This window comes from Barbus barbus (genome assembly GCF_936440315.1).
Source record: "Barbus barbus genome assembly, chromosome: 39".
NCBI lineage: Eukaryota > Metazoa > Chordata > Actinopteri > Cypriniformes > Cyprinidae > Barbus > Barbus barbus.
The window spans coordinates 1,621,994-1,641,702 of record NC_136717.1 but is presented as its reverse complement, the minus strand read 5'-3'; the positions used below and the strand labels follow the sequence as shown (position 1 = coordinate 1,641,702).

The 19,709-nt window shown below is 37.1% G+C and overlaps 2 protein-coding genes and 1 long non-coding RNA gene across 3 annotated transcripts in view; 1 reads left to right on the top strand and 2 right to left on the bottom strand.

Annotated features, from left to right (window-relative positions):
• The window catches only part of LOC306858939 (uncharacterized protein), a 429,579-nt gene that overhangs the window by 42,957 nt on the left and 366,913 nt on the right, over positions 1–19,709 (top strand). The window lies entirely within an intron of this gene.
• Positions 1–19,709, bottom strand: part of LOC306858963 — a 1,377,007-nt gene that overhangs the window by 1,137,164 nt on the left and 220,134 nt on the right. The window lies entirely within an intron of this gene.
• LOC306858324 (uncharacterized protein) lies at positions 1,460–10,682 on the bottom strand. Its single transcript, XM_079398785.1, has 3 exons — positions 10,650–10,682; positions 5,646–5,794; positions 1,460–3,568 (listed from the first exon to the last, which is right to left on the bottom strand). The coding sequence occupies exons 2-3, from the start codon at positions 5,728–5,730 to the stop codon at positions 2,679–2,681; spliced, it is 975 nt and encodes a 324-aa protein (XP_079254911.1). The 5' UTR covers positions 5,731–5,794; positions 10,650–10,682; the 3' UTR covers positions 1,460–2,678.

Genomic DNA, 19,709 nt, shown 5'->3' with positions numbered 1-19,709 from the left:
TGAATTAACTATTTGCAGCAATGAGTGGCAAAATAATAGAAAAAATTGTGACAGACATTAAAGGTGCCAAATACTTATCAATTATACTGGATTGCACCCCTGATGTTAGCCATCAAGAGCAACTTCCTGTTATCATACGAACAATCAGTCTCAAAGACATTCCAGAGATCAAGGAACATTTCATTGTAGCCAAAGCAACCACTGGTTAAAGCTTGTCAAAGATGATTCTTGAAAAGCTGGAAGAACACAACCTTCAGTTTGATGATTGCAGAGGTCAAGCTTACGACAACGGAGCCAATATGAAAGGCAAGCACAAGGGCGTCCCGGCAAGGCTGCTGAATAAGAATCCTTGTGCTTTCTTTGTGCCGTGTGGTGCACATACACTAAATTTAGTTCTGGCTGATGCAGCCAAAACATCATAAGATGCAGCGAGTTATTTTGGATACCTCCAAAAAAATCTACTGCTTTTTTCAGCAGCTCCTCAAAGGTGGACAATACTTAAAAAAAAACATTTCGAGATCAATGTAAAGGGCTGGACAGAATCAAGATGGGAATGCAGGGTTAAAAGTGTAGAGGCTTTACGCTGTCAAGCCTCAGGAAGTAAGGGGAAGCTCTCTTAAAAGTGTGGGAAACATTAAGCCTCCTGTCATTTATTCACTCTCAGCATTTGACAGAAATCTACCCCAATCTCTGGACAGCACTTCGAATTGCATTGACCTTACCTAGTAATGTAGCCAGTGCAGAAAGAAGCTTTTCAAAGCTCAAACTAATCAAAACATACTCGAGATCCACAATGGCCCATATAGTACATTTAACCTTACACTTACAAAATGTGGAAAGAGCAAAAGCTTGCACATTTTTAATGTTTATCTTCCATTAGCACTTGAAGCTGAAATATAGTTTTTAAAGTCTTGGTAAGGGTTGGAGACTGACCCAAGTAATAAAGGATTTAAAGAACAAGCTGCTTATGTTTTGTCTTTCAGGACTGTAACGGACATTCCCTGGCATCAGTGTCGTATATATTGTGAGATTTTCTTTTAGTGCTGGATTGAAATAATACCTTTTCACCTGTATGCCAAAACGTAAACTGTGAGCAGTGACCTAAAGCTGGAATATGTTTTTTAGACTGTAACATTGTGAAGCAGTAATGATAGCTGTCACTTGATAAATGATTCTGCATTAATAACCTATTTGTGTTCAGACATTTTCACCTGTATGCAGTATAATAAATGCTGAAACATTCTTGCTCAAGGGCACCTCAGTCGTGGTATTAGGTACCACCACCATCACAATTCCTGCTGGTACTGAAAAACTGCCCCAGATTAACAGAAAATTACTGAAACTATTCATTCATAAAAAGCTGAAACATGGTTAAACCAAACTTGTTTAGAGGTGAGGAAGTCAGTTAAAAGACCTCATATATTGATGTTGTTAGGTTTGAATTTTTTATTTTTTTTTTATCAGAAGAGTTTAAAATCCCAATAATAAATGGCTCTTTTGTGCAGTTGTTGTCCGAGTATTGGTTCTATCTAGGGATGTGTTGAGCCGATCTCAAAGATCGGTATCGGTGCCAATCAAGGCATTTTTTCTTAACTGATCTTTATGTCAGCCATCAAGCTGGTGTCGTAAACGAAGAGCACAGTTTGTAATTGTAGCTAGAATATGCATCTGAAATGTCTGCAGTGTGGAAATACTTTAAATTGGATCAATCATGAAAGCTGTGCAACAGCCACTTGCAAAATCTGCAATGCGAGCATTTCACGAGGCGGTAGTCCCAGAGCTGTGTTCAATACAACCAATTTAATACAGCACCTCAAAACCAAACACTCAATGTAATACAGTGAGCTCACTCGAGTGATGTTGGAGCCAAGGTACATTCTGCCCTCACGACACTAAGAACCTGATAAAAATAAAAGAAATTTATAGGAACGGCTTGGTTTCAGGCAATATACACTGGATTGAGGTTAATCACATTAATATACTTGAAATGTGCACCAAGACCTACTCACACATTTGTGACCCTGGACCACAAAACCAGTCTTAAGTCACTGGGTATATTTGTAGCAATTTTGAAGTACTTTTGCACATTTGATCTCATCTGCTTGTGTCAACTCATTTGTTAATTCAATTAGACTTTTACACCATACCCCTCTTTAAATCACACTATAATTTGTAACTCCTGCCCTTCTCAGTTTATTGATTCCTTATCACCAGCATTGCTTACTAAGTCTTCTTCATTTTATTTTTCCCTCTTTGGTGGTTTGCCCTAGACTTACGTTTATATGTATTGAGCAAAAATATTTTATTCATTTGATCGAAAGATCCCATGCACTGAAGTTTCAAGCTTAAATTATTTATATAGCGCCATTTACAACAGCAGCAGCTGTCCAATGTGCTTTACAGCATCAAATAATATTAGTAAATAGAACAAAAAAAAAAACTCCCCTTGAACAAATGGGGACAGAAGTGGTCAAAAGTGGACAAAAGAGACTATTTGTGATTCTATCAACCAAAACACATTTTAAACTCAATGTGAACAAACAAACTCAAATCCACTGCTCAGCTACTTTGAATTATACCTCAAGATTGTCTTGTTTCTGCAAGTCTTTCCACAGTGATGGCACAGCAAAAGATTACATGACTCGTGTCACACTGATAACGTAAGAAATACAGTTCTCTCATATGTGAAACTTCATGTGGTATTTAAGTCCTGCTCTATATCTGTAACTCTTTCCACAGTGACCACATATAAACGGCTTTTCTCCAGTGTGGACTCTCATGTGCCTGTCAAGATTTCCTTTTTGGCGGAAACATTTTTCACATTGTTGGCATGAGAAAGGCTTCTCTCCAGTGTGAATTCTTATGTGGTCTTCAAAGCGTCCTTTATGATTAAACCACTTTCCGCACTGAGGGCATGTGTAGGGTTTCTCTCTACGAGTTCTCATGTGGACTTCAAGGATTTCATGTTGATCAAAACTCTTTCCACACTGATCATATGTGAAAGGCTGCTCTCCAGAGTGAATTCTCATGTGGGATTTAAGGTTTCCTTTCCGGTTGAAACTTCTTCCACACTGTTGGCATTTGTAAAGCTTCTCTCCAGTGTGAACAGTCATGTGGACTCCAAGTTGTCCAGGTTGAGTGAAACTCCTTCCACACTGTTGGCATGTGTATGGCTTCTCTCCAGTGTGAATTCTAATGTGTCTTTTAAGACTTACTCTATGACTGAAATGCTTTCCACATTGTTGGCAGGCATAAGGCTTCTCTCCAGTGTGAACTCTCATGTGGACTACAAGGTGTCTAGATTGAGTGAAACTCCTTCCACACTGTTGGCATGCGTATAGCTTCTCTCCAGTGTGAATACTCATCTGTCTTTTAATACTTTCTGTTTGACTGAAACCCTTGCCATACTGTTGGCAGGTAAAATAACTTTTTCCTGTCTTTTGAGCCTTTTTTCTTGAAGTCTTTTCAGTCTGTGAACAACTAAAGGATTTTTCTGGATTTATGAAATCATGATCTTTATCTTCCATTTCATTCAGTACTTCGCTCTTCTCTTCCAGTGCCGTCAAGTCTAAGGTAATAAATAAATAAGTAAAAGTTAACCCCAGTTTAATAACACAAAACAATACATCAAAACATTCAAACATGTAAATGTCAAAACTAACATACAACTGCATCCTATAACCACTAAGCAACTGCAAGAGATGTTGCATGCAATCTAAGAAACCCTTCTCAATATTGCTAACTCTTCACTTTTTTAGGACATCTCAAAAACTATCAAGCTGGCATTGAAACCCTCTATTTAAAATAAATAACTAAAATAAAAACAGTTTGACCCAGAAGATCTAATTAATTAGGCTCCAAGGACTGAAGACAGGCACCTATTGTAATCATTGGTGTTCTTATTCTTTCAAATTATTGAACCGTAGAAGCTAAATTCTTTTTTTCCTTTCATTCTAAGTGCATTTTAAAGTGGTCATCGGATGCTCATTTTACACAAGTTGATATGATTCTTTAGGGTCTTAATGAAAAGTCTATAACATACTTTGGTTAAAATTTCTCAATGGTAGGGTAAAAAACACCTTTAACCTGTCAAAATCAGCTCTGTTTTCAGCACGCTGTTCTAGTTCATGTTGCTTTAAATCCTAGTGAGCTCTGCTGACTCCACCCCTCTCTTCCGTGGAGTGACGAGCTGAACATAGATATGTGTAGATTCCCTATTCGACCGCTCCAGATACGTTGATACGTCAGCCATCTCGTATTCACCATAATAATCAATGAATATCCAAAGATATACAAGCGTATAACTTGCTGTTGTAGACACATAATCAATGCACTCAAAGATTCGCAGACCGTTCCAAAAATGGCAGATGGCTTACTAACGCGGCCCATAGAAACGGTCCATAATGAGGCATCTAGGTATATATATCTATGGAGCATACTAAACTTCAGCCGTGAAACTGGTTAACTAGCACATTTTTAGGAAAGGTGATTTGCAAAGATTCATAAAAACCCTTTTACTCACTTCTTCTGTAGATAAAGCTAGACATAGACGCATTTAGGCAGATTGGGAATCCGTGCATTCACTTCAAAGCGAAAGTAACGTTAATTCTCTGCATCTTCAGCAGCTCAGATGCCAGAAGTAAATGACAACTGCTATATTCATTATTACATCCAACAATAAAGCACCTCAATCAATTAATCTGAGACATCTTGTCTTCCCCTCCACCAGAGTCGACACAATGGCGGTCAGTCGGTTTACAGCTCACTCAGGGCGGGACTAAGGTAAGATGGTCTTGTCAATCAACTATTGTGGGCGGGGCCTGTACAGAACTACATCATTCAGACAGGAATCTCTGAACAGCCTGATTTGAGAAAGAGGATTTAAAAAAAAACTACTGGGTGGATTTTTATCATTATAGGATGGATGTGTACACACACTTCCGACACATTTATGTTCAAACAACTTGTAAAGTGAATTTAGCATCCGATGACCCCTTTAATAGACTGCATTTCCCTGCAATTTTAGTCCATTTTAACCTTGGAAAATGTGTTTTTTTATTATTTTTTTATTATTATTAACGCCAGGTGCTCTTTGTGCCTGGAAATGCTCCCTAATAGCGCACAATTAGAGCGAGTGCCACTACTTACTTTCAAATGATAAGCCATAAGTCAGGTTAATGAATGATAGGAAATATTTTGATATACCGTAATTACCTAAAGAACCAGCTGTCATTGACACAGACCATTTTTTCTGTGACTTACCGACTAATAGTCGACTAACATTCAGACAGGTGAAAGCAACTGCTGTCGCCAGTTTATTTTGCATACATCAGCATGACATCATAGCAGGCTAGACCATTTTTATTCCTTTATTTCATATGCAAAAATGTTACTCAATCCTAAAAGTGAACATCAACATTTAAATATTAAATGAGACAATTCTTTAAAGGCCATTTTTAAACCAGAGCACTAAAATAAGTGTAGAAAATGGCCTTTAAGAGAACTATATAAAAAAAAAAAGTGAAGCTGAAATCGTTTAAAAAAAGAAACCAGACAGCGTACAAAAATACCTGCCAAAGGCAAATCAATGGAGAAAATGTACAGGACAGATCACAGGATAGTTCAGCTTTGAGAAAGAAACCAACCTGTTTGTTCTTCAGTATCTTCATGTTTGTCTCTAAATGTTTCTTCAATCTTCACGTCTTCACTCTGATCTTTAATAAACTCCATCTTTATAACAGTGTCTCTGGATCTCAGCTTCAGCAGGAGTTTTTCTGTGTTTGGACACTTTCTCCTGTTTAAGATCAGAATAATTAACAGAAATAAAAACAGAAACAAATATAGGGATAGTTAATGGACTTAAATGATCTGATTAGACAAACACTCAAAACTTTAACTTACTATTCAATTTTGATTAACATTAGGTGTTTAATTACATTTAATCAATAACACCAGTGGTTTTCAACCTGTGGGCCACGGCCCCCTAGTAAGCCGCCAATTATTATTAATAGAAATAATAACACTTAATATATGTAACAATGTCTGGTCATAATTAAATATAAAAATTTGATTTATAATTAAGTAAATATACATCATATTCTACAACAGATTTAAATATGGATAAATGATTGTCAACGGCATCGCTGAAAAGGACAAATACAGAAGTTTCTTCATCTAAGTGAGCCTGACTCTGAAAAGTACCAGAATAAACCTAAATGAAGAAATGTATAGTAGTGACTAGCGCTAGGTTTCACATGTGGGCTACCGCTCTGTGTTGTGTGTTCATCTTGTCAAATGAAGCTTTGAAACCGAACAAACTTCGACAACACAAAACATAACGAATATGTAGGGCTGGGCGATATATTGCATGCGCATTTCGTCAGTAAAGCCGCTTCCTTGATTAGCGCTAAATCTCCATCACCTGTTCTCAAATGGAGCGGCATTTAATACACGGAGCCTTAGTTACACAAGCTACGCAATATCGCATTCATTATCACTGATAAATACAATAAAAATACAAATAAATAACTAAAAATAATAAAATACCCAACTACATAATATTATTATTGTTAAAAATTACAAAAATAGAAATATAATACATTTAAAATTTTAATTAAAACAATAAGTAAACAATAATACCCTGGCCAGAGGACTGAGCCTGGTTTCTCCCAAGGTGTTGTCCTCCATTCTGTCACAGAGGGAGTTTTGGTTCCTTGCCGCTGTCGCCTCTGGCTTGCTCAGTTGGAGACACTTCATTTCTAGTGATTATCGTCAATTTGATTTCACAGATACTATTTAAACTAAACTGAGCTAGACAATGACATCTCTGAACTCAATAATGAAATGCCTTTAACTGAATATTGAGTGTTTAATCTTATTATTATACATTACTGACACTCTATCCTCCAATTTGGTACTGTTAAGTGCTTTGACACAATCTGTATTGTTAAAAGCGCTATATAAATAAAGGGGACTTGACATGTCGCCTTCGATAATGTACGTGATATTGCGTAGCTTGTCAGTGAACTATGGCTCTGTGTATTAAATGCCGCTCCATTTGAAATCAGGTGATGGAGATTTACCGCTAATCAAGGATCCGGCTTTACTGCATATCACATGTGATATATCGCCCAGCCCTACGAATATGTGTTCAAGCCTACTGAGTTTTGAGAACAAACTTCTTGAGTACCAAAGCAGGGAAAAAACGCTTGAAACTGCGCTCTGTCAACGACAACATTAACACCGTGTCCTAACTACACGCGATAAAGGGTATCTTTTCCATTTAATCTGAGTTTTTGTCCCAACCAGACGTGATAGCAAAACTATTTTAGAAACCGTTTCTATTTCTATGATGTCGCGTCTGGAACAACAGCAAACAAACTAGCGCTACAACAGCCATATCACCCTGCAGCCCAAGACCGGTTGCCCACTGAAGCTAAGCAGGGTTGAGCTGGTCAGTACCTGGATGGGAGACCTCCTGGGAAAACTAGGATGCTGCTGGAAGAGGTGTTAGTGAGGCCAGCAGGGGGTGCTCACCCTGTGGTCTGTGTGGGTCCTAACACCCCGGTATAGTGACGGGGACACTATACTCTAAAAAGCACCATCTTTCGGATGAGATGTTAAACCGAGGTCCTGACTCCCTGTGGTCATTAAAAATCCCATGGCACTTCTTTTAAAGAGCAGGGGTGTAACCCCGGTGTCCTGGCCAAATTCCCTCCACTGCCCTTGTCTATCATGGCCTCCTAATAATCCCCATCCACTTGATTGGCTCTATCACTCTCTCCTCTCCACCTGTAGCTGGTGTGTGGTGAGCGCACTGGCGCTGTTGTGCTGTGGCTGCCGTCGCATCATCCAAGTGGATGCTGCACACTGGTGGTGGTTGAGGAGAGACCCCCCCCACATGATTTGTAAAGCGCTTTGGATGTACAGTAATACACAATAAAGCACTATATAAATGCATCATTCATTCATTCAAACTATAACAGTGATAATCTCAGGTACTGATTATGTGCTTTATTCAATGTTAAAAGTGTCTAGTGCGAGTTTGAATATCATTTATAGCCATACTAAAAACAACAGATAGTTACCTTATAAAGATCATTATAAATAACTTAAAGCAAACATGTTCGTTAAAATTGTGAACAATGCGAATCAACAAGTGTATTTCATAACAAAGATGGTAGTCACTCAGTATGTATATTTAATAAATGTTAAAAAGGTTTAGCTTGATATTTATAAATTAGATTATAAACTTGTCATTTCTTTAGGAGTGCAGTGAGTTTCGAATGGCTGTGATATTTGATTGATTCTGTCGAGTCTGGTGAGGACAGCCAAATTGCTTGTCGCTTTTGATTAGGACACGGTTTAAGAGTGGAGCCATCTTATTGTGTTGCAAAGCTCATTGAAAAAGGCTATGAAAATTTGATTTCACCAGCCCGATGCAAATAGCAGGTGTATTAGGGGCTGCGGAAACATGTGTTTGCTCGTGTGGGCCGTGAGTTAAAAAAGGTTGGGAAGCACTGGATTACACGTTTAAAAATGGCTGTTTTAAGGTTTTCATTGCAACAGCAGCAACACATTTGCAATTGTTTGTAAAGGTTACTACACGTTTGTTTGTTGTTCTCGTTGCATTTACACTGTTTTGAGCAGCAGGTCTCGTCAGCGAGCGATTATTAATGTTTACAATGATCTGAATCACTGTGTGGATGCGCTTTACTCACACAAAATAACCTTCATTATTAGATCAAATATTAGTGATGTGACATTCGACACCGAGGCTTTGAAGCTTGTATCAAAAAAACGTAGCATCTTGCAGTGAAGCGTTGTACCGGAGCTTGATTCATTTTGCCAGTGACGTCCGAAGCTTATTCATAATCGGAATAAATATTTACGTGTAGTTTTGTGCATGTTCATTTTGTATTAATCCCCACTTCACAATCACTTCTGCTGATCATTCTATGATAATCTTATTTAATTTTTATCATATATGCTGTGTTGGGAAGGTTACTTTAGAAAATGTAATAGGTTACAGATTACAAATTACCCTATTTGAAATATAATAAGTAGTGTTACTGTTTCAATTACTTTATAAAAGTAATGTAAATGATTACAATTTTCTAAATTTACAATTAATATTTTAAACTGTTAATCATTTTGAAACGTTTATAGCAGACAGGGTTAACTTTACAGTAGCACTGATTACCGTCAGACTTAAAACCCTTCATCACTTTAATTAAGATTATTATCATTTAATGTTAAAGCACAGCAACCACAAAATCAGACTTTAACGCCTCTTTTTACTTCGAGGTGGCCAGAGGAGAACTGGCGCCCCGACTGAGTCTGGTTTCTGGTTAGTTGGGGACACTTAATATCCAGCGATATCGTCGACCTTATTGCACAGATACTATATAAACTGAACTGAGCTGGACGGATGCCATCACTGAATTCAATAATGAAATGCCTTTAACTGAATATTGAGTGTTTAATCTTGTCATTTTACATTATTGACACACTATTGTCCTATTTTGATATTGGAAAGTTGTTTAGACACAATCTTTCTTGTTAAAAGCACTATATAAATAAAGGTGACTTGACTTTTAGACACCTTTTTTTCTCAAACCCGTAATGGACAAAATGGGGTTGGTTTACAAGGATTTTACACAGAAATTGTTACCTACTGCTCATGCGTCCCTCAATGATGATACAAATTAAAAATGTATCATAATTTTCACATTTTTATAGGACTGAAGCTAAAAACACACAAACTGTGTGTCTACAGTATATTTTTGTAACAAAAAAAAAAAAATTGTAATTTAAAATTTGAACTAAAACCACAATGTTTTTGCTCTTAACATATCAATAAATACTTGTGTTCTTTATTGTCCGTCTTATATTTCTCTAAAAAATATTAATGTGACGGGGTTGAAGACTGTAACACATTTGAAGGGACACATTGCTGTAAATTTAATTGTTTGGTTTTGTTTCTCTCTCATATTGTCCCCTTGTTTCTGGGTCATCACATCTGCAAGCCCAACATTGTCTTTCTGATGCAAACCTGGGTGCATGTTCTGATGAATGATGCTTGGCAACATTTAAGTGGACATATTACATCAAAAATACCATTTAAAACTAAAATTTGAGTTGTCATGATTTGAGTATATATATATATATTTACTGAAACTATGACTATTTTTTTTTTTTCATTACAATTATTAAAAAATTACGCAAAAAACTCAACCCTGTCACAAGTTTACAGCCGTAACAATGAGAAATACATATATTTGTGCCGGGGTTGTGGTTTTTCACTGCTCCTCATGTAGTTTAGGAGAGTAGATCATATATATAATACTTTTCTGTGATGGGATTGAGTTGTTAAGCTTGACTAAAACATGCCTCAAAAATATGAATATAAAGTATGATACTACTAAGTATTTTCTGCACCACTATTAAAGAGGAAGTGTCTCTGGAAAAGCTTCGAGGAATCAACCTTTAGAAAGCCTCGGTGCTTCGCAAAGCTTCATTTCCCCATCACTATAAAATATTACAGTTACACTCAATCATTATAATGTTCACCTCGCGTGTAAACCATATAAAATAGACTGAACGCGTTTGTATGAATGCAAACAGTTTAAATGATGAAGAGCACAAACCTTTGTTCAGCTGAAGCTCTGACGCAGACTGATGACCTCATGCCACCAGATCAAAATAAAAGTCCTGTTCACGCGCTGCTGCCTCTACAATCCAGAGACTGCATAGATATTTACATAAACAAAACACATACGAACAATACAACATGTGTCAAAGTAATATTCTTGGTGAAATACATATTGAAATATATATAAAGAAAAAAAATACAAATTATAATATTAATAATTTTATTTCCTTATTTATGCATTATTGTATTTCTCCTCTTTTATGCTTTACTGATACAAGCATATATACATATTAATGATTCTGTGATGATTTTAAGCTTGAAATGAGAATATTTACTTTAACAAACCCCTTTTAAAAATTTGGCGGCATCTATCCAAGTCCTCAAACATGGAAATTTAGGAAAGCTCTTTCCAAAGATGTATAACAGCTGTTGTTCAGTCTGGACAGGCTGCTATTATTTTCTGCAACATGTATGGCTTTATTAGTTCAGATTTAAAGCATTTAGCTGGTGTTACTGCAGCGGCTGCTTTCATTGTAAATAACGACACGCTGCCTCAGTTTTCACGATTTCCTGACACAATACGAATCGAGGAAAGCATGGATGAGACTGATGCGGGGGTATGAAGGTCCTTCTAACGCCCAAAACACAATCCTATAAGACCACTGCATGTTAGCATGTTACATTGTGGGACATGGATCTAATAAACTTGGCTACGACGTGTGTGTAGACTGTACGATAATAACACCTACTGATCGTACGATACGGCGCACGTTACTATAGAAGAATAAAACGTCATCAGCATGTGCCAGTGGTAACCAAAAAGAGCATGATGAGCCACACTTTAGCAGGTGTAGTTTTATGTGTGCTGAAAGAGGATAAGAGCTTGAGGGAATCAGTTTTATGTTTAAGCGCCACGTCGCGTTGATTTCATGTCGCATTTTTATTGGTTGGTCAGTAAACGTGGGTTGTAGCAGCAAACACACTGGTTGATGATCATGCTGTATTTCTGACACTCTCAGAAAACTATCGTAGGCTATCTTTGGCCTCAAGACTGTGACAACGGCCGTCTTTGACGACACAGGACCACCGATTAGCAGCCACGACAACAGAAATCCCCACGATTGTTTCACGATGCCAATCTTTAGTCTGGGACAGTGTGTTCAGGGCTTAAAATATTACACGGGAATTTGTTCCTGTGTGGTATGCATTTCGAAACTGAGCATGTTTAGGCCTACATCTCATATCTTCAACCTGCTGAAATGATCCTATTAATATATTTTGCTTCCAAATGTGCATTCTGAATAATAAATACATTTATTTCCCAACTAACCTGCTGCAGTCAAGTTCAATGGACAATGGAGTACAATGGAGTTCATTCAAAGATAATCATAAAATAATTCAAAAGCATTCTGATATTAACCAACAATGGAGTAGATGAGGAATGTAACCTGTATCAGTGGAAAATTGCAGTGTGTACTATGGTTCTGTTGTAATAGCCAACCTGTCTAAACTGAAAAAAAGGCTGTTAAGCCTTGTGGTTTCCAGAAACTGTAACTGTATGTAAAATCATTCAATATATTGCATAATTTACTCTACATTTGTGCCATTTTGAGGGAATGTGATTTTTTTGTTTTTTTGCCTCATTAAGTAATTTTTCTATGCATTATTATATAAAATAGCAAGATTTTATGTCATATTTATTTTAAAGAAGATATACATTTCTCATTTTCATACATGGTGATAACATGAAACATGTGCCATAGTTTAGTGGAAGATTGCTTAAAATCTTTCTTTTATATTTATATTTAGACATTATAAAATCACAAAAACAGCTCTTTTTGGCAAAATATTACCATATTTTTTGTATTGAAGTATCACAGGGTTCCCGCGGGTCCTTAAAAAGTCTTAAAATGTCTTAAATTAAAATCCGGGTAATTAAGGTCTTAAATTGTCTTAAATTTACTGTAAAGTTGCTGTAGGTATTAATTTTTTTGCCGGTGCGTTTAATGGCGATGGGAAAGCACAGTGGCCCACCGTAAAACATCTAATAGTTGATTAATTTTAGTATGGTGTGAAATGAGTCTCCGCGATTTAATAGCTGTTTACGGTACGTCGGCTACAGACGCTGACGTCAGGCTGCGTGTCGCCATTACGCGGTTGTCGAGGTGAGGTTCAAAATGCAAAGAAGATGGGGAAGTGCAAATTTAACGACAAGTGGATGGAAGAGGATGCATTTAGGAGGTGGTTGGCGCCGGCTGAAAACAACGAGGCAATGTGTAAATTATGCAAAAAGACCTTTTCATTAGGGACCATGGGGCTCAAAGCCGTCGAGTCGCATATGAATTGCCGAATTGCCTCGATACTAGCTACCGAGTATCGAAAAACGTCTTGTCGTTCGGTACCAAATTTCGATACCTAAGGGGTTAATCTCATCACCGTCAGTGAGCCAATAATCCTGCAGCACTAGGTGTGTTTGACTAGAAGCGGCGCAGCACTGATAGATCAGTGTTTGACATCCGCGAGAGCGTTTCGAAAGCGCACGGAGCAGTCCGCTCTTTAAATCGCGCTGTTTGTTTATTATACACAGACTGAAGCGCGCGTGACGCTCGCGGTCATTTCAGCGTCTGCCGCCTCTCGAAATGAGGACATAAACACATGAACAACATCTCCAGACCTGCTCTGAGAGTCACTTCATTGTCATTTTACCGTTTGATTCGAGTAAAACTAGCGTCATATCATATACACACAGAACTGTAAAGGTATTCCAGACAACCCGTCAAAATAAAAGTTCGGTTTAACTCTGAAGACACTGCGGCAGAAATATATTAATATTGTTCAGCAGACAGCACTGCTAATACTAGGCTACTATTAAAATTAAAACTTTTTTTTTTTTTAGTAATGATCACACAACAGTTATTCCATGTTTTCATTTTAATAGTAACCCCCCTTTGTTTGCCAAAGTAAACTTTGATTTTCAATTATTTAAAGAGAAATTCAATTAATGTTTTATGTCTTCATTTGAAAACCAGATACAGAACACAGAATTTCTGAGGAAAAATAAAACATTTCATAAGGCTATTTAAGAATAAATTTAAATAAACTAAGTTGTTATTATGCATTCAAATAATTAGACATACTACACCAGAATTTAATAACAATAAAACATGTGGTGAAAGAAAATAAAACACCCACTTATGAAAGTGGATGAAGATTTAAAATTTCTTGAAGTCTTTAACAACCTAGAAATGATGATTCTGTCTGAGCTTTGTGTTTTAAAATGAACACACACTAATGTAAACGTAGCCTAACAGATGTGTAAACTGAAAACTATTTGAACTTTATTAAAATTATTTATTTATTGTGTTGGATATATTTTGTTCCTTTTGTGCAGTGGCTCAGGAGATGAGGCTTTGAGTCTGTATAAATATCAACAAGCTAAAAAAAAAATGAGATTTTTGAGATAATGTAATCTTATTAAAACTGATTTCATAAAACTGGTATACTCATGAAAGAGTATTTTTGCAGAGTTTACACCTTGCACATAATTGATAACAAATGGAAAACTTTAAGTTTTGATTTCCATTGTAGGAGGCAATAAATTGAGTATTCCAAAGAAATTGACATTTTTGAGTCTTAAATTATATTTGTTGAGGTCTTAAAAAGGTCTTAAAAAGCATTAAATTTTACTTTTAAAATGGTGCAAGAACCCTGTATCAGCTTTGGCTAAATATTCCACATTATTGCAGTCAAGCGTGGTGTTATGTGTGTGTATGAGTGTGTGTTTGTATTTCTCTATTGTGGATGTGTTACCATGTAACTCCTTTTTTGAAATGGTGGAAAAACTGGTTTTATAATTAGTTTTTGTTTTTTCGTGCTTGCAGACTCATTCTGAGAAACAACCCTGATGGTGCAAAATTCCCAAATCAAGGTCACGGATCAGAATGACATCTGGAAAAAGGGTCCAGAGAAAAAGCACCAGCCTGAATCCCCTTGTGGCATCTTTCATTAGAGAGCTTGTTGACTTTGCTTGGGAAAATGAAATAAAACACAAAAACAACCATTTCTTTTAATTTTTAGATTTTATTCTATTTAGATTTTTATTTTGCTGTTCAGCATTAACCATGTTACAAATACCCAAGGAATGAATTGCAACACATTTGCAATTTGTACTTTTGTCAGTAAATTTTTAACAATTAAAAAGCGTATTTTAAAGACAAATGTTCAAGAGTCTTTGTGATTTTGTTAGATAGAAAATGTAGTTTACAGTGCTGTATAGTATAATTTTTTACATGTAGAAAATAAATTGTATTTAAATAAAACTACACACAAATAAACATATAGTAGTTATACTGTAATGAGTATACAGTATATATACTGTAAATAAAAAAACTTAATTATACTGTAAATGGAAATGCAGTAATTTTACTGTGACACTACATTATTACTACTGTGAAATCATTCTGTAATACTATAATTGGGAACAGTTTACATAATCAACATAAACTTTGGATCTGTCCCTCAGGAATTTGAAGCGTGCAACAAACCATTGGAAAAATATATATTTCATGTTGAACAGGTTTCACGTTTCTATTTTATAGAAATGAACATATCGTCAGAAATGAACGAGGGCTTGTGACAAAAATACCACTAAAAATGAACAAAAATGCCCTATAAATTCAAGACAAAGGGGGAAAAAAAAGCCCCTGCACAATTAAACAATGTATTACAGTTGTCACAATAAATGATATTTTTAATGACACTGATCACAGAACCCTTGCACAGTATCTTGGTTGATACATAATTTTACTTCCTTGCTGGATAACACACACACACACACAAACACAAACATGCATATTTGTTACTGATATCTAATCTAAGTAATAACGTGCCTGTGTACAGTTGAAAACACAAGCATGCTGAACTGTTGTTTACACACATGCACACAAACGACGCACGCATTCAAGTTGTTAACATTTTAAGTCTTCTTAAAGACTAAATTTTTTAAAATAGTTTGACCATATTACATCATTGGTTTAATGTCTAAATATATTAATGTCTCATATATTAAGTAAGTAAAATGAATATGTTACTTTAATGTGTGCACCATGCTCGAAGAGGATGGGTCCCGGCGTGCTGAGTCTGTTCCTCTCAAGGTTTTGTACCTCCAAACCTTTTCGAGTTTTTTCCTTGCCACCGGCGCCATTGGCTTGCTCACTGGGGGTGTTGTGCCAAATCTCCCTCTCTAGGGCCCTAACCAACCAGGGTTTTCAAAACAGACGTTTTTAATCAAATAAAAATTAAATAGTAACTACGTAATAACTTTTTTAATGACATTACAAAACATAATATTTACTGGTAGTCAATTAAAAGCTATAGGATCTAGCTGCGTGGCTGGGATCTGGATTAGAGCCCTGCACGGGCCTAAAATATAGGCCCTAGCCCGACCCTGGCCCGAGACGCTCAGGCCCTAGCCCGGCCCGTGTCCCACAGCTTATCAGAATTACCGACCCGAGCCCGTCTTTTTTTCCCCTTCTCCCAAAACAGCTTATACTGTTTCAGCTATTAAAATCCTTCAGTTTTGTATGAAATGGCAACGTGATTGTATTTCGTTTCGTTATTTTATTAAGTTAATTTAGAAAAACGGTTGGAGCATTTTTGTATTTGTTAAATGTAAGCTTTTTGTTTTTTAAAGTAACGACCAAGTGGCCAGCGACAGTGAGTTGATCATAGACTATGTTTGATATATTTAGCCTTCTCAATATATAGTTATAAACCAGCTCCACAAAGTTAGTTTAAAGGCTTAACCTAGGTTAATGTGCACTGATGCATATCCATGTTACAGAGGAGGCTCCCGTACCGCCTCCTCCGGCCCCCCAGAGGGAGCCTTCACCTGAGTATTAGTCGCTATTCGGACTCCGTTTCCCATCATCCCTCATACCTGGGACTGATCACGCCACACACCTGCACCTCATTAACACACACACATATAAGCCACATTTTCACCCAGACTCATTGTGAAGTCTTGATTTGCCCCGGCCATCATTTCTGAGCGTTTGACCCGTGTTTGTTTTCTTGGTTTTGATCTTGGACTGTTCTGCCGTTATTCTGATTGTTTGCCGCCTGCCCCGACCCGGATTGTTTATACTGGACTGTGATTGTTTGCCGCCTGCCCTGATTCCCCGCCTGTTATTCGACTCTGTCTTTGTTTTGCCTCTACTGTCCGTTCTGCTGGTGTTTGACCCTGTACTGCCTGAGTACTCTTAAATAAAGCTGCAAATGGATCCCAACCTCTCTTTCGTTTGTGCGGAGAGTGCAAGCTGAAGCGCGCTTTACAGGACATGGACGTGCCAGAGCGATCACTTGCATTGGAAACATTTCAAATACGCTGTCATTTTTGCTTATAAAGGTAAGAGTAATAGGCATCATTGTTCGGAACTGGAAAGGGCCTACTTTTATTTGTGTGCACTGAAAATATCAACAAAGCATGCAATAAAGACATTAAATAAAGGGGGAAAAAAGCAGTTTCGGTTTTGGGCAGGAGTGCTTCTGAAAAACTCTAAAGGCGCATCCATGAGGAGACGGCGAGTCAGGATTATCATCAAATGCATGGATGATCCAAAATGCAGCTTTTCCCGAAGCATTGGGAACTTTTATTAGTAACCACGCTCCAAATTCTCCCTGATGCTCGCCATGGTCAACTGTCACCTGTATGCTAATGCATGCGAATATGCGTTGCGTATTGCATAGGCGATGTGTAATATTTATAATATAATCAGTATTTCATACAGTCGCCATGTGTGCTCTGCGCGTAATATGGGCACAATTAAAGGAGAGAATCTAAATGAGCCTGAGTCCGACCCGAGCCCGATCTGTAAAAAAAAAAAAATAATGTCCCGAGCCCGGCCCGAATGGACTTGCAGACCTCTAATCTGAATTGGTGGGGCGAGATTTGGCACAACAGGTGCTTTTCTTAATCTTTTTAATAAACATTTTAGGTGAATTGGCAAATCCAGCATGTTTGTCTTTAATGGCATATTCATAGATGGTACAATAAGATGGTAAAACTTGCTTTTAAATAAGGTGTGCATACTTATGTAAATGAAGACCACATTTTATGTAAATATGTTGTTTTTATCATAATTCGGCAAATCAGATATGTGTATTTACTATTTATCTAACTCAAGACCACAGTGTGTCTGCAAATCCAATAAGCAAACTTTAACTTCTAAACCTGCTAAGATCACACTCTTAATTGATCTGGATGAGAATCATTAGAAAGACGTAAAATGCCAGCCTCAATATTTGACTACTGTTATTGCTAAAACTTGGTTGCAGTGACTATAATTTCTTCATATATGTTAAGAGTGCAAAATTAACAGTTAATGCACATTTATTGTGCAATTGTTTTTGTGCAATTCGAAGTGTGCTACACTCAGGTAAGTGGGCCTGTACAAACCACCTGTGCTAACACACTCTGCTCTATGTGCACTAGACACTTTACACACACTGCTGCTTGTACACAATCCCACAAAAGACTCAGCAATATATGTATGTATGTTTACATGCTCATGCACTACAATCATCCTGCACTGTTCCACAACAACATCTAAAGAACTGCAGGCCTCACTTGCCTCAGTTAAGGTCAGTGTTCATGACTCCACCATAAGAAAGAGACTGGGCAAAAATGGCCTGCATGGCAGAGTACCAAGATGAAAACCGCTGCTGAGCAAAAAGTAGTCTCAGTTTTGCCAGAAAAAATCTTGATGATCCCCAAGACTTTTGGGGAAAATACTCTGTGGACTGACGAGACAAAAGTTGAACTTTTTGGAAGATGTGTGTCCCATTACATCTGGCATAAAAGTAACACAGCATTTCAGAAAAAGAACATCATACCAACAGTAAAATATGGCGGTGGTAGTGTGATGGTCTGGGGCTGTTTTGCTGCTTCAGGACCTGGAAGACTTGCTGTGATAAATGAACCATGAATTCAGCTGTCTACCAAAAAATCCTGAAGGACAACGTCCGGCCATCTGTTCGTGACCTCAAGCTGAAGAGAACTTGGGTTCTGCAGCAGGACAATGATCCAAAACACACCATAAAATCCACCTCTGAATGGCTGAAGAAAAACAAAATGAAGACTTTGGAGGGGCCTAGTCAAAGTCCTGACCTGAATCCTATTGAGATGCTGTGGCATGACCTTAAAAAGGTGGTTCATGCTCGAAAACCCCCCAATGTGGCTGAATTAAGACTTGATTTGCTAACACCAAATCTGTCTGCCACCCCCCGATATGATTCTTGGTTGGACAGTGTCCACAGGCATGCAAGAATGCTGTTTGTAAGTGGCAATTTGGTCTGTTGCGCATTCATGTAAAACGGACAAAGGGCTGTAATGAGATCCTGCACAGTAAGAGAAAAGAGTTTATTGTTACAAAAAACATTTGTAATATTTATATGGCTTACATGTTACTTACACACCTCTACTTGTCCTTTTTGAAGCCTAAAGTGACTTTGAAATTCTGGGGGACTGTAGACTGGGACAACATCCTCCACATAATTTTGTATTTTGGGAACATCTCTAAATAATTAAAAAATAATAGTAATAAATTGTACTCACTATGTGTACTTCAGTATATAATTTATGACTCCAAATATTTAGATGACACTAATTTCACAGTATTATTACAAACTGTTTTTATTCTAATTAGGGCACAATAGTGGTAGGTCAAAAATGAACGTACAAAGTTACTTATCAAAAACTGTAACAAAAATATCAACACAAAAATTACCAAATTATATGCTGTTACAAAACTATAATGACACATCTTGTACAACTTAAGGAATTATACACAGAGAATGCATTAAAAACCTAAAAATAAAGTGTAATTGTTTAAAAGTAACATTTAAATACAACTTAATAACATTTAAATAACACCTTTGCTGTCCATAAAGATTTCCATGCAAAAAAATGGGAATTTCAATCGCATCCACCTTCTTCAGATACAATCAAGGCAAAAATTGCGTGGACTGCCATAATGACGTTGGTTCAGCACACTAT